Source organism: Ranitomeya imitator, chromosome 7 (assembly GCF_032444005.1).
Source record: "Ranitomeya imitator isolate aRanImi1 chromosome 7, aRanImi1.pri, whole genome shotgun sequence".
NCBI lineage: Eukaryota > Metazoa > Chordata > Amphibia > Anura > Dendrobatidae > Ranitomeya > Ranitomeya imitator.
Genome location: NC_091288.1, coordinates 210,770,717 through 210,785,801, shown reverse-complemented (window position 1 = coordinate 210,785,801; position 15,085 = coordinate 210,770,717). Strand labels below are relative to the sequence as shown.

Below are 15,085 nucleotides of genomic sequence, written 5' to 3'. Positions count from 1 at the left end.
AACATTTTCAATAAACTTTATTCCATGACCAATACAATAACATCTAATCTCATATCAAATATCATAAAGTAATACGAACAAAGATGAATGCTTGAAATGTGCTGAAAAGAGCCCCCATACCCATACTCCCCCCTGGTGTGGCTACCATAAACGGAAGCACACAGCGGACCCCTGCCCAACCCCCCAGAAAAAGGGAGGGAAAGATCGTAACAAACCGGACATTGATAGTAAGTAAACTAAGGCACAAGTGTGTCTTTATCCCAGGCTCGGTAGTGACCATTTACATCACCGGCGCGGTCAGTCACAGTCAGGGTTGAGGGTTCAGGGGTCGGAGGTCAGGCGCTGCCTCTGTATTGCACTGCAGATACATTGCACATAGAGCATAGAAAATGCAATGCAACTACAATGCACCACAGCCGCAGCGATGGGCGGCCCCTGCACCCGCTCGGAGTCGTGCATCTGTGAAGGTTTCGCCCGCTCACCTTATCCACATTGGCGTTGCTGGAAGGACTGGCGTTCAGACTGTCTCTGAGGTAGCTGCTGGCCTTCTCACACTGGCCCAGGCTGACCTGCGTGCTGTCCTGCTTCCCAAACAGCGTCCGAACCGCTCTGAACGTGTACAGCGCAGCTCTGGGCAACATGTTCCTATAGAGGAAAGCAGACATATGTGTGATGGAGAGCAAGACCCCGACGCGCGTCATTGTGGACAACACAAATCTATAGGGAATATTTTGGTTTTAACCTCTAACACTCACTCTGAGCTATGAAGTGGTTTCGGGATGTACTCCACCACCGGGTACAACCTCTGCGCTGCCTCATCATCTCCTTGCAGCCAGTTAATAGCCACGATAATTATGGAAGCCCACCACTTAGCCACTGGATCTGTCCCTGTGCCGGAAAATAATGAATTCATTAAAAAAAAATATTAAATTCTATGCGACAATTTAAGCGACAAATTGGAAAGTAGGGTAATATCAAACTTATGTTTTGTGTTATTTTTTTTAAATATTTTTGCCATTTTTTTCTAGTCACATAAGGGGACTTGAATTTGTAACTTGACGATTCCTGGTACAATACACTGAAACACATAAGTATGGCGGCACACGATTCTGTCAGCTTCTCTTATTAAGCAATTTGAAAGCATAGTTTGACCTCCTCTTTAGGCTGTGTTCACACGTTGCATCCGTAGTGCAGTTTTTTTTGCCACAATTGCAGTAAAACGAGTGTTTTTTTTTTTTGCTGCAACGTGTGAATGCAGCCTTACCGAACCGTTATTTTATATGCCCTGAGCTCACCTGTGACAGCCGCCATACTGGAACTGATGGAGAAGGTGTGATTGGTGACGGCCGCGGCATCTGAGCAACCATTCAGAAGCTGTAGATATTCCAGCGCATCTGAGAACTCGCTGCAAAGACGGGAAGTAAAATCAATGCAAGTGGCTATGTGTAAGAAATATGACAATGGAGGATATATACACTGCAGGGAATAAAAATAAAAAAATGTATATACCGTATATCAAATTAATTTTTCTAGTATACCTCATTATCTTATTTTGCTTCATTTTCTCCCAAAAACCAAATTGCAGTGTTGTATCAATAACCAGTTAATGCTCCTTTAGAAGCTGCTTTTAGCTGCTCTGCTGCTCAGCAAGATCTGACCACTCAGTACAAACAGTTGTGGTATAAGACTTTTCCTCTCTGAAATTCCCTTCGACCCAATCCCTGTACTGAGAGAAGGAAAGTACCCTACAGCGACTGTGTAAATGAAGTGTATGTATCTTGCTGAGCAGCAGTTAGAGGCAGCTTCTAAAGGAGAATGAAAAGCACTGCAGCATGGTATTTGGGGAAGAGGAAGCAAAATAAGGTAAAAGTCATAACTTTGTAAAGGATATATTTATAGAGGTACAGCCCAAGCGATTATTAATCGATTTTACCTGCTTTGGTGCAAATAAAAGTAAGAACATGAGAGGAACAACAAGATAACCACCCAAAAAGAGAACGGTGGTCACAGACAATTCCTCTCTCCTTATCCTTCCGGACTGATTCATCTTTAGTTTTGCACTTTTTGGAGCAGTTCAATGGACTCACCCCTCGCCTTCCGTCAGCGGTTTGCTTTGTTCCGGCTGGGCTACACAATACAGCGCTTTCTCCAGGAGATGTTCACGGAAAGCCTGAGTCACCTGAGCGAGAGGGTCCACTGCCAGCACCAATAAAAAAAAAAAAACACAAATTAGAGCAAATCCTCCCCAAAAACAAGGCTAAAAGTATCCCGCTGCTTCAGTAAAAGCATCAGCTAGCATGCACGCCTCGCTTCTGAACCAGGGGTCTTTCTAGTACTGCATAGCCTATCAATCCCTCACCAGATCTCTGCTTGCAGGCAGTGAATAAAACTCACTGCATAGTCCTACTAAGATGTGCGCAGACTTGTTATCTCTGATCTTAAAAATGGGGTTGCAGTCATCGATTTATAGCTAAAGAGAAATGTAAATGTGCGCACCGGCACTGCCCGCTGTGCTGTACGTCGTGTCCCGCGGGGAGCTCCTGACACTCCAGTCTCCATCTACAAAAAAGCGATGTCCTAGAGGATGGCACAGCCACTGCATGGCGGGTGGGATGGTCACGCTCTGCGCCAAGCACACCTGGCGGGCACTGCAGAGGAAGAAGCGCTGGGAAGAGACGGGGAGACGTGATTAGACCCCAGTGGACAGCAATGCACCCGACAAGTATGTACCCCTATATGATTTTGGCCTCCTTACCGCTAAGAAATGGAAACGCCGGTGCACACTTGCTTTAACTCTCAATGCGGCGCCCACGTAGATCTCTGCCAGCGTCGCCACCGAGAGGGTGTTCCCCGCACAGTCCGCTAGATTGACAGCGCTGAGGGCCATATTGATCGCCGAGAGGTGACCACCCGCATGCTTCCCTTTTAGAGAACACAGGATGATTCAACATGACCCCCATTAATAGCCGTGCACCCATGTAGACCACCCCATATACCTGTCATGTGCAGCTGGTGCAAGCGATGGTACACAAGGGCGGCCTCCCTGCAGCTTTTACGTACGTCATCTTTTAACTGATGGTCTCTGCGGAAGCCCCCAGCCCGTCCTGCCAGCCAGCGGCCCACCCAAAGTCGCTGCAATACGTAGCGGATGATGCTCCATGTGAGGCTGCAGACAAGATCGAAGTTGGAGGTGGGGAGGGGTCTCCCTAGAGCTTTTAGGGCTTTCCACAGATGGAGCGAGGCCTGAGCAAAGTCACCCTGGAAGAAGGAGAAACCAAAATATGTTTTTTCTTTTCAGCATGGAAATTCCTGTTTATTTTTGTAACATTTCTGCTTGCTGTCAATGAATACAAGCCTCCTCCAGTAATGAGTCAGACATGACATGATCTGCTAAGGCTTTTCCATTCACTAACAGAAAGCAGAGATCTGGAAAATGATAATGGTTGGAAACGGATTCGATAAGAAAACCTGCAGATTTTTACGCCAGGTTCATCGTACCCGAGACAGATCGACGTCAGCTTGTTTCCGATGACACCAGAACATGACCGAAGAGTCGGAGTGCAGACGGGTGACGGGCTCGCCGTAGATGAAAAGTCGGATGAACACGGCCAGGACAATGATGAGGTTTATGGGCCAGAGGAGAGCAGAAGGGTTAAACCAGCTCAACCATGAGGACGTCTCTGCGAGCAGAGCAAATAAATCACATACAGAGTAATCGACCATCCCGCGGCGGTAATCGAGGCCAAGCGCCAAACTCTTCAGAACTTACCTGCGCTTACTCCCAACATACTTCTTCCACCACCATGATAAGTGGGACTTCCAGAGGCCTCCGAATTGCTGGATCCTCCCATCAGGAAGGACAAGGGATTGAAGGAGAGGCAGAGGAAGACGAAAACGCAGAGAGCCATACGGGAGCGATCCAGCATGCCGGTACCGGGAGGAGAGGGCGTCTCTTCCTTGACTTGTACCTGAAGAATGAAATGTATAATGAACCGATGAGATGATGTCAGGTGCACCCCATACAGTTACACCCCAAACATCAGATCTACCCTTCCACCCCTATTATTATTTTGGGGAACTCGGGCGATCACCTTGGCTTCATCGCAGAAGGGACTGTCTGGCTCCGAGTCACTGTTACACTGAGACAGGGGGCTGCCGGTGTGCGATGGGGACCCTACGTCTGACGGAGGTGGTGTTAGGACGTCCATCATTTCCGCTTTCATTCCACCAATATTAACCCCAGTGCCGGCAACAAGATCTTTTAAAGTATCTGCAATGGAGCAAGAAAGGTTTTACCGCAACGGCAATTACCTATGAAACCAATGAAGAGCCTCCCTTCCTCCCCTCTCATAGCACGCTGTGCCACAAAGGATCTGCAGCTGCATCCCCCTCCTCAGATTTGTGAACACACCCATTAAAAAAATAAATAAATGGCTGACCGTACGTACGAACGAACCATCCATAATAACGGACTGTCATATAAAATGAAGTCTTCCTTACTGTTTTTCTGTGCGGCCATTTTCAGCATCATGTTCTCCTGTTTCAGCTTTACGTTGCTTTGCTGCAAATAACGAATGTAGTCGATGGCCTTCTTCAAAATGGCCGACTTATTCAGCTGTAACATGAAAAGGCAAAAAAGTGAAAAACTCCAAAATTTAAAGTCCAGAACAACCAAACTGAATTTTTTTGGGGGGGGTTGTCATGTACCTTCGCCTCTGTTCCTGACACAAGATCTTTGAGTTCGATGATTTTGTCATTGATTGAAGACCTGTAGCGCTTTTCAATGGCATTGTGCGCGGTACGTTTCTCCCCCTTGCCGTTCAGCATGGCCATCCTGCCGTTGGCATTTAAACGGTTGATCGGCAGCTTGTCGGTGTCCATCATCACCGGCACGGTGGCTAGAATGGTCCCACCGCTCACCAGAGCCTAAAGTAAGGAAAGCATCAATAAATAAATGAGGGTCTTGCGTACCCCAGTCCCATCTACTAATTTATTGATACAATTTATTTAATTTATACCCCTACCTCCTCTCCCACCCAGTGTAATATGGAGCAGAGACATAGGCTGCTGTATGTGGGTCCGTGCACTGCAAACGGATGACACGGAGGGATCAGCAGCAATGGCTTGTTCACACATAACATTTTTTATGCATTTTCCGTGCCCATTATTAGTTGAAAGACGCCACAGAATTGTGCATTTTTTTTTGTGTTTTTCCTTATAGGCTTCTATGAGGAGCCTGAAAAAAATGCATGTAAAAAACTCAGCTGTGTTTTTAAGTGCAAAATCCCATTGTCTCCACATTAAAAAAAAAACAACAACAAAAAACACGGTGTCAAATTTGCATCACTAGCACACACATAAAAAAGCAAAGCAAATAGGCAATAATCAGAGCAGATTGTTATTGCGGATTTTGGTGAGAACACTTGCAGAAAAACGCAGTGGGGAAAAAAGCAGCACATAGGAACATGACCGAAAATATGCATAAAAAAGAACAAATATGTGTACAAAAAAAAAAAAAGGGGGGGGGGGGAATTTCTTCTGCGTTTTTCATGCAGTCAAAAAAAAAAACCCGCATAAAAAGAGCTAAGTGTGAACATACCCTAGAGTTGGTGTGACCTGCAGAACATGTGATATGCCGTGACAGGTATGGGTCACAGCAGCAGTGCTCACAGGATCCGGTCCTAACAATCTAGGGCCACGGTCACACATTCAGTATTTGGTCAGTATTTTACATCAGTATTTGTAATCCAAACCCAAGAGTGGGTGATAAATGCAGAGGTGGTGACGGGTTTCTATTATCGGTGTCCTCTGAATGTTCCACTCCTGGTTTTGGTTTGCAAATACTAATGTAAAATACTGACCAAATACTGAACATGTAACTTGGCCTTTGCCTGGTTTTGATCTGCTAATTATATGGTATTTAGGAATATATTTATAATTACGGTATGTATTTTTTCTTTATTTCCAGAGTACACATTTAAAGAAGCGGTAAAAAAAAAAAAAAAAAGTGGAGTTTTCCTCCATCTTTACAGCTGTACCTGCAGCTGCATCCCCCTCCTCCCAGTCTAATTCTTATTGTGTTAATCTACATGAATTTTGTTTGAGTGGATGTTTTTACATGCAGACAGGGACTCTGGGGGGACTGCGCCACGCACCGGCATTTGCAGTGGGGTGGTCTGTATGGTGGTGGTGGTCGGTGTGGATTTCAACCCCGTTGTGTCCGTCTTCACAGCAGTAAGCAGCAGAGACTCGGCTTTGATAAAATGAGGCTGAAGGAGAACCTGTCAAAAGAAGTCATATTAGTAATAATATGCACTGTCGGACCACCGTGAATGGGAGAATGGGGGATGAGAAGACTCACTTACTGGAACCTGCTGGATTTGTGAGGTTATGGAAGCCGTACTGGCGGTGGTGGTCAGGAATTGGGGAGATAGACTCTGGGTGTGGATGGTGAGGGGCTGCGTGATATGGGGCGTACAGTGCGTCTGCAGTGGTTGGGCTGCCACAGTCTGCAGGACCGGAGCCTGGGTCACCACAGTCTGAAGAGGCTGGCTTACAACACTTTGCAAGGATTGACTGGCAACAGTCTGCAGCGGCTGGCCCGAGGTGTTCTGCAGCGGCAGGCCAGAGGTGTTCTGCAGTGGCTGACCCGAGGTGTTCTGTAGCAGCTGGCCCAAGGTGTTCTGCAGGGGCTGGCCCGAGTTGTTCTGGAGCGGCTGGCCAGAGGTGTTCTGTAGCAGCTGGCCCAAGGTGTTCTGCAGCGGCTGGCCCAAGCTGTTCTGGAGTGACTGGCCTGGGGTGTTCTGCAGCGGCGGCTGAGACGGAGCACTTTGCGCTGCTGCAAAATTAAACGCTTTATCAATTATGGAGAAAGCCTCATTGATCTCATTTTTTCCTGCAGCGGGCTATAGCCATGATTACCTGCGTATCCAGTCACCGGCTGAGTGTTATACTGAGGCTGCACCAAGTTCTTCCCGAATGTCATACCCTGCATTGGCTGTGGCACCGCTGCCGCTTGCACTTTGCTCTGAGAGTGAGGTGTAGAGGGGCAGGTCTGCATGGGCTCATCCTTCGCCAAACTCTGTACCCCAAGATTCAGCTGCTGTGCGAGATTGTCCTGCGGTTGGGGCGCACTACACGGACTTTGGAAACTGGGTACTGAATGAGGGAACAATTTCATGGGGGTTGAGGTTGTGGGCGCCGCCAGTAATCCCTCCAGGGAGCTGAGTGCTGCGCCGCCAGCAAGGTCCACATTAGGGGCACTGGCCTGGCTAGGAGTACTGGCCGGCCCAAAGGGACTATCAAAAAATCCGGAGAAGTCATTGTCTTGATTGTGGATGAGCTGTAGCATATCTAGAGAGAAAAATAGACATGCATGAATTGACGGCAGATTCCATATAGTAGGATAGGAAAAGCACTGGCCATGTGGCCTTATCCTGGTCACGGACATGACCATGTGACCTATGTTACCATAAAGATGGAGGTTTGCATGCCTTGCAATCATGTTATATTAATAAATGGAAGATAAACAAGTCACAAACATCTCTGGAACAGCTTATCATAAAAATATATGACCTCCCACCCAAAAACAACAAGGATCCTACAACAACTGTCGGACCCTTGTTTCGCCTGATGAGAAACATCAGGGGTATTGGACCCTATTGGTTTAGACAGGATCCACTGATATCTACTGTCTATGTCATTCCCTATCCTGAAATAATTCAGTAATTCTGGACAACCGGATGCCAAATTAAAAGACGTTACACCCATAATATCACTATAATAAAACATTGCGGCCTTGTGTCAAAACCCAAACCAGACTACTAGAGTAGCTACCCATAGCAACCAATCAGATCACAGCTTTCATTTCCAAACAAGCAATTTGAAAATGAGAACTGGAATCTGATTGGTTGCTATGAAAACAAACTAACCTGTCTGTTTGTGGTGTTATTGTCAGGAGAGGGACTGCGTTTCTCCAGAGAGGAAGAGGGGATTATAAAATGTGTATAGATTACGTATCATATGTGGAGGCCAAATATCTTTTACGATAGGATCAAGTCAATAAAATCTCTTATATCCAGGAAGAGCTTCAAGGTAAAGGGATAGCGCTCCAGTCGGGTGTTTAAGGTCCAAAAATCTTTATTCCAGCCATGATAAAAAGGAAAACAGCAACGTTTCGACCGTACAATTGGTCTTTTTCAAGCGCTTGAAAAAGACCGATTGTACGGTCGAAACGTTGCTGTTTTCCTTTTTATCATGGCTGGAATAAAGATTTTTGGACCTTAAACACCCGACTGGAGCACTGTCCCTTTACCTTGAAGCTGTTACAATATCCGGGAAGGGTTCCCTGGACGTGGAACGTGCGCCCTATGTGAGTGAGTGCTGTCAGCCTTCTTTTACTTTATATCCAGGAAGAGGCAGAACCCTGAAGTTCTGGGGCTCTATAGAAAAATCTGTAGGAGGAACCCCAACTACCATGAGGCAATATTGGGTACAAGTACTCTGCACCCACTGAAGCCGGGGTTTGGGTGCGACTACTACCTCTGCACCCACTGAAACTGGTGATCATGTGTGACTACTATCTCTGCACCCACTGTAGCCGGTGACCATGTGTGACTACTACCTCTGCACCCACTGACCATGTGTGACTACTACCTCTGCACCCACTGTAGCCGGTGATCATGTGTGACTACTATCTCTGCACCCACTGTAGCCGGTGATCATGTGTGACTACTATCTCTGCACCCACTGTAGCCAGTGACCATGTGTGACTACTACCTCTGCACCCACTGTAGCAGGTGACCATGTGTGACTACTACCTCTGCACCCACTGTAGCAGGTGACCATGTGTGACTACTACCTCTGCACCCACTGTAGCAGGTGACCATGTGTGACTACTACCTCTGCACCCACTGTAGCCGGTGACCATGTGTGACTACTACCTCTGCACCCACTGTAGCCAGTGATCATGTGTGACTACTATCTCTGCACCCAATGTGGCCGGTGATCATGTGTGACTACTATCTCTGCACCCACTGTAGCCGGTGACCATGTGTGACTACTACCTCTGCACCCACTGACCATGTGTGACTACTACCTCTGCACCCACTGTAGCAGGTGACCATGTGCGACTACTACCTCTGCACCCACTGTAGCCAGTGACCATGTGTGACTACTATCTCTGCACCCACTGTAGCCAGTGACCATGTGTGACTACTATCTCTGCACCCACTGTAGCCGGTGACCATGTGTGACTACTACCTCTGCACCCACTGACCATGTGTGACTACTACCTCTGCACCCACTGTAGCAGGTGACCATGTGCGACTACTACCTCTGCACCCACTGTAGCCGGTGATCATGTGTGACTACTACCTCTGCACCCACTGTAGCAGGTGACCATGTGCGACTACTACCTCTGCACCCACTGTAGCCGGTGATCATGTGTGACTACTACCTCTGCACCCACTGTAGCCGGTGATCATGTGTGACTACTACCTCTGCACCCACTGTAGCAGGTGACCATGTGCGACTACTACCTCTGCACCCACTGTAGCCAGTGATCATGTGTGACTACTATCTCTGCACCCAATGTGGCCGGTGATCATGTGTGACTACTATCTCTGCACCCACTGTAGCCGGTGACCATGTGTGACTACTACCTCTGCACCCACTGTAGCCAGTGATCATGTGTGACTACTATCTCTGCACCCAATGTGGCCGGTGATCATGTGTGACTACTATCTCTGCACCCACTGTAGCCGGTGACCATGTGTGACTACTACCTCTGCACCCACTGACCATGTGTGACTACTACCTCTGCACCCACTGTAGCAGGTGACCATGTGCGACTACTACCTCTGCACCCACTGTAGCCAGTGACCATGTGTGACTACTATCTCTGCACCCACTGTAGCCAGTGACCATGTGTGACTACTATCTCTGCACCCACTGTAGCCGGTGACCATGTGTGACTACTACCTCTGCACCCACTGACCATGTGTGACTACTACCTCTGCACCCACTGTAGCAGGTGACCATGTGCGACTACTACCTCTGCACCCACTGTAGCCGGTGATCATGTGTGACTACTACCTCTGCACCCACTGTAGCAGGTGACCATGTGCGACTACTACCTCTGCACCCACTGTAGCCGGTGATCATGTGTGACTACTACCTCTGCACCCACTGTAGCCGGTGATCATGTGTGACTACTACCTCTGCACCCACTGTAGCAGGTGACCATGTGCGACTACTACCTCTGCACCCACTGTAGCAGGTGACCATGTGCGACTACTACCTCTGCACCCACTGTAGCCGGTGATCATGTGTGACTACTACCTCTGCACCCACTGTAGCAGGTGACCATGTGTGACTACTACCTCTGCACCCACTGTAGCAGGTGACCATGTGCGACTACTACCTCTGCACCCACTGTAGCCGGTGATCATGTGTGACTACTACCTCTGCACCCACTGTAGCAGGTGACCATGTGCGACTACTACCTCTCCAAGTCCTTGTATCCAGGTCAGAACTATGTACGTTGATGACACATATAATATTTCCATCCATGTATATGTTATATAAAGTAGCCTTGGAATAAAATGGAGTATAAATGACTCTATAATAAGCATAAAGCACATCCTAAACTGTAAAGCGCTGCGGAATATGTTGACGCTATATAAATATTATTTATTATTATTGTTATCCTAAGATAAAGTATAATAATAAATCTTTACCTCATTGACATGTTTGTATAAGCAAAATGATATATATTTTTACATATTATGGTAGGTCTAGTTTTTTTTCTTAAATGTAAAACTTCCAAAAAGACTTTCTAGACTATTTTGTACCTTCAAAAGTGCACTCCATGGGCACACGCTGGAGAAGCGGGAAGAGCCGGGCTCCCCAAGTTTGCCCTTTGCAGACCCCTAAGAGATGCTTCACTAAATGCTGCTCCACCTGTAGTAAGTGCAGGTCTGTGTGGAGGAGTCCTGAGCATTTGACTATTGCTTTTTTTTTAATTTTCCCACACCCTCCTCTTCATGAAGCGGCTCCACCTCTTGTGGATGGAGTTGATGGGGAAAGGAGACTGAATCAGAGCTGTGAGATGAGGTGACTGTGGAGGGCCAATCAGCGAAAGATGGAAGCAGCAGCTCAGGCTGGCCACTGCCTGAGGAGGAACCAGCCTAGTCTCTCAAGGTTACTAGCGTTCAGCGGAGTGCAGGGTTACTATAGGACATTCACAGGCGGCCGCGTTGTACACATCCCTACAAGTCACCTACATACAAGAATTGCGCAAGAAAAGGCCACGCGGTTGCGCGGTGTCACCGACATTACGAGATTGGCTTACAACGCCAAATTCCTGAGTGCTATAGCGTACAAAACGGATCTGTCACCAGAAGCGGTATTAGACCAATCTCTGAAAACCGGATGAGACAGGTGTACTTACTATTATAGTCTTATAATATATAGTGTAGGCCTAGTTCACACAACGTGGAATCTTCATCCATTTCCAGTACAATACAAACAATTGTTTGTTTTTTTTTCAAAATCAATTTTAACCTTTCCATTAAAATGAAAGCACGAAGTGTTTTTTTTATTTCGGGTTTCAACCCGACTCAACGCTTAGAAATGGAGAAGGGTGAAATCCGCAATGAAATCCACAACAGCCATTCTAATATGGATTGTTTTTTTTCATTGTAAGTATACCGGCTTCATCAGATCTAAGAGATCTGCTTAACAATATATGCAAGTTTATATATTCGCCTAGAACATTCCCTACCTTCCAACTATACTTTCCTACGTTGCAATACTTGCCACTGGCTGTATCCGACGGCGCGGCACAAGAATTTAATACCGCAGAGTCTAATATTTGGTTGCGGTGGACTCTCTACCAAATGGGAAGTATCCCTTTAAATGACAAAATCCAGCTCTCCACCATAGGTATATAGCGCAATATTTAGAGAAGCGGAGGTCAGCGCCCACTCACTCTACTAGTCTGACCCCGCTGTGGTCGACGGGGCCCTGATATTTGCTTTCCACCTTTTGAGCTGCAAAATATTTATTTTGACTATATGGGACAGAGATTGTACAGGGTGAACCGACTAGGAAGTTATGAAATTGGGGCAGGAGGCAAAATCGGGGGTAACAACAGGGGCCGCCATATTAGTCATGACCCAATTTTCACAGAAAGTGATACAGAACGCTATCAACCGAAAAGACATTTTTAAAAAAAGTTAATGGAACCAAACCGTTCATTCTCAGCCAGTTTGAATTTTTTTTTTCTACTCACCCCCTTTTGTCCTTTCTGGGGACCCCCTAGTCCAATGATCGAGGGCTTCTCCTTCACATATAAGGACCAAAGTCACTTGACAGTTGGGGGTCCATGATTCCGATTTTTCACCGAGACCCAAAGGGGCGATAATCGTACCGCCATACCTTGGCACTTTTGCTTCTCTGGACTTTCCACATAAGCCATGTTTACAATCCCACAGCCAGATAAAGCCCCTCTGGAAGGTTCTGGTTTGGGGGGCGTGCTGGGCACAGCCTTTGTGGTGTGTACCTGAGATAAACATGGGGGCTTTGTGTGGCCAAAACCTCCCGAATCAGCACAAACCAGCTATAAACGACCCGTATTAGGCTGAGAATATAAAAAAAAAAGCATTGATCGCGGATCCATGAACATGGTTCTCACATGCGCCGTCACTCAAGCTTTCCTAAAGGTGACTTGGCGGCCATATTGACTGTCACCCAGCTTTCCTCAAAAAAATGCAAATAACAAACAAAAATCATTCAAAAGTATGTGCTGAACGGGCTGCTGCTAACGCAATGTGAACCTAGATAACATTTTACCACAGAATTGTTTGAAAAAAAACACAATTTTCTTAGTATATCTCTTTCAAATTAGCCCCCAAAATATGTTCCCACCCCCTCTAAATACTATGTGTGACATCTATAGGGCTCCATTTAGCTCCCTCGTGCCGAGTCTGTCAGATCTATATAGATATAGCGGATATATTTCCAAAAATCTCTAATAATTCACCAGATCGCTATTTACGCTAATTAATGGAGCCACCATACGACTGGCGACGTCCGATCAAATTTGGTTATATTGGAACCGGGCCACGTGAATTCGGTGAAGAGCGAAACGGGGTGTGTCACGGAGGGTACATGTACAGGGAACACAGGTGAATGAGGGCGGACAGCCTTCCGCCATGACAGCCCCCATTTTGCTTATTTCTTTTTTCCAGGCATTTGCCTTGATAGAGAGCCTTCTATCGGTGTATTAGACCTGAGGAATTATAGCTACGCCAATTGTTTCCCCCGTGGGCAGGAAATATGTGATTTAATGGGAAATGACCCCAAAATGTAAGGTGTCTTAATATTCAATTTATATCAAAATGAGATTATTCCGACGCTACAGTATAGGGAAGGGGGGGGGGGGGGGGCACAGAAATTAACATTTCCCTTGACTGTTCTCCGTGGAAGATTAAATAAAAATATGAATAATTGATCATTATAGGGGAATCACTAAGACCCCCACTGTTTCGTGGCCCCCCAGCGGCTGCGCACACAGCGCTGCTGACAAACAGCTCAGCACTAGAACAGTGACCGACAGTAACCCTACGTGACGTAATGAAAAGGGTGGAAGCGCAGCCAGCAACCCTAGGAAGCTATCAGGAATCCACATAGACAAGACGCACATGGAGAACCTATGAAACAACCAGAAATACACCCTTTGCCCCAGAAACCTCTGACCCTCCATTTTTCCATGGACGTAAAAGTCCCAGAAATGCCCGCGCAGCGAACTACAAGTGAATGAATGTACAATTAGTTTTTCCCTCTGTGGTCGTCGTGATGAGCCCAGGTAGCAACACTTTTGTCGTGCCCTGAAACGCGTTAGCGCTACAATGCGTGGCGAAACGTGCAAATTTACCGTTAACCAATCCACGGTTGCCCTCCATAGAAGTCGATAGAAATTAAGGCGATATTTGGGATAGGAAGAGAAGGTTGTGCGGCTAAAATAGCAAATGGCCAAAACGCGTCGGTCAACCTGGTAAAGAATACAACAAGAGACCAGACGATGCCACCGCACTCCGCTCTCTCGGTTGCCACCTGTCAATGACGCTTGCCCCCGGCACCCCGCAGGTCACCTACCATCTATGTCGCTCAGCAAGGCGGTGTCAATCTCACTGCTCTCATGTAGGGACAGAGAGGGGTCCAGGTGGTCCAAGGAGCTCTCGTCAAACACAATGCTGTCCATCTCCAGACTTTGTGTTCTGATTCTTCTTCTAGGAAAGGTCCTTAGGATTTTTCTCCGCTACCAGGCACGGGCATTATTCCCATAGAAGTCTTTGCAATTGACAAGTCACAGGTAAATGTGGGGGGTCTAATATAAAAGCCCCCCCATATTGCCTACAAGCACCAAGGAAGTTCAGGCAAACTGTAGCTGCTTGAAGCTAACAGAAGCAAGTAGGAGGCGCCTGAAATGTGCAGGCTCTGCCCAGTACACCCCTGCACCCAGCCACCTCCCCCCATATTCAGGGCCAGCCTCCTTCCTCCCATAATATCCTGGACTGCCCCCACCACCCTGCACTGAAAGCTGAGGCTTTATACAGCAGGTTCAGGCAGCTGGTTAACCCTCACATTGCAAGAGGCCAATAGAAACATATTATATACATATATACATACATACATATATATGTTCCTTTTTTATTTCACCATCAATACGAGTCTCGAAATGTGGGCAAAAATCGAAGCCCTATAAGCAGTGACGCACGTTGAAGATCATTGGTCCAATGCAAAATCTCAGCAGGGCCTCCAATTATTGCCCAGGGCCAAAAAAGGGACATTTTGGAGCCCCCTAAACTCGCACTGTAATTCACTATATGGCTATTTTTGGCACACACCAGATTATTAGACTTTCTGGACCATCAGATGCCAGACTTTACTGCCTGTAGCTATGATGATGCTACAAAGAATGGCACTTGACCCGGAAAAAAAAAAAAAAACACAGCTTTGCCCACTGATTTAATTCAATGATGTGAAATTGGGCAATCAAAGACATTTTTCTTATTTCACA

At 46.8% G+C, this 15,085-nt stretch overlaps 1 protein-coding gene across 3 annotated transcripts in view; it reads right to left on the bottom strand.

Moving 5' to 3' along the window:
- Nucleotides 1-14,587, bottom strand: part of SREBF1 (sterol regulatory element binding transcription factor 1) — a 29,662-nt gene extending 15,075 nt beyond the window's left edge. Inside the window, exons 1-16 of one of the 3 annotated variants that reach the window (XM_069734688.1) lie at nt 14,161-14,587; nt 6,922-7,353; nt 6,366-6,838; nt 6,156-6,281; nt 4,708-4,926; nt 4,501-4,615; nt 4,092-4,270; nt 3,770-3,968; nt 3,499-3,680; nt 2,997-3,258; nt 2,756-2,922; nt 2,497-2,665; nt 2,088-2,196; nt 1,296-1,405; nt 756-888; nt 483-645 (exon numbers count right to left, since the gene is read on the bottom strand). In XM_069734688.1, coding sequence (XP_069590789.1) covers nt 483-645; nt 756-888; nt 1,296-1,405; nt 2,088-2,196; nt 2,497-2,665; nt 2,756-2,922; nt 2,997-3,258; nt 3,499-3,680; nt 3,770-3,968; nt 4,092-4,270; nt 4,501-4,615; nt 4,708-4,926; nt 6,156-6,281; nt 6,366-6,838; nt 6,922-7,353; nt 14,161-14,266 — 3,144 coding nt within the window. In that variant the 5' untranslated portion in view covers nt 14,267-14,587. Of the gene's footprint in view, nt 1-482; nt 646-755; nt 889-1,295; nt 1,406-2,087; nt 2,197-2,496; nt 2,666-2,755; nt 2,923-2,996; nt 3,259-3,498; nt 3,681-3,769; nt 3,969-4,091; nt 4,271-4,500; nt 4,616-4,707; nt 4,927-6,155; nt 6,282-6,365; nt 6,839-6,921; nt 7,354-10,853; nt 11,002-14,160 lie in introns of those variants that run through there. The other 2 variants (XM_069734687.1, XM_069734689.1) reach the window with 2 other exon arrangements.
- Between the last annotated feature and the right edge of the window lie 498 nt (nt 14,588-15,085).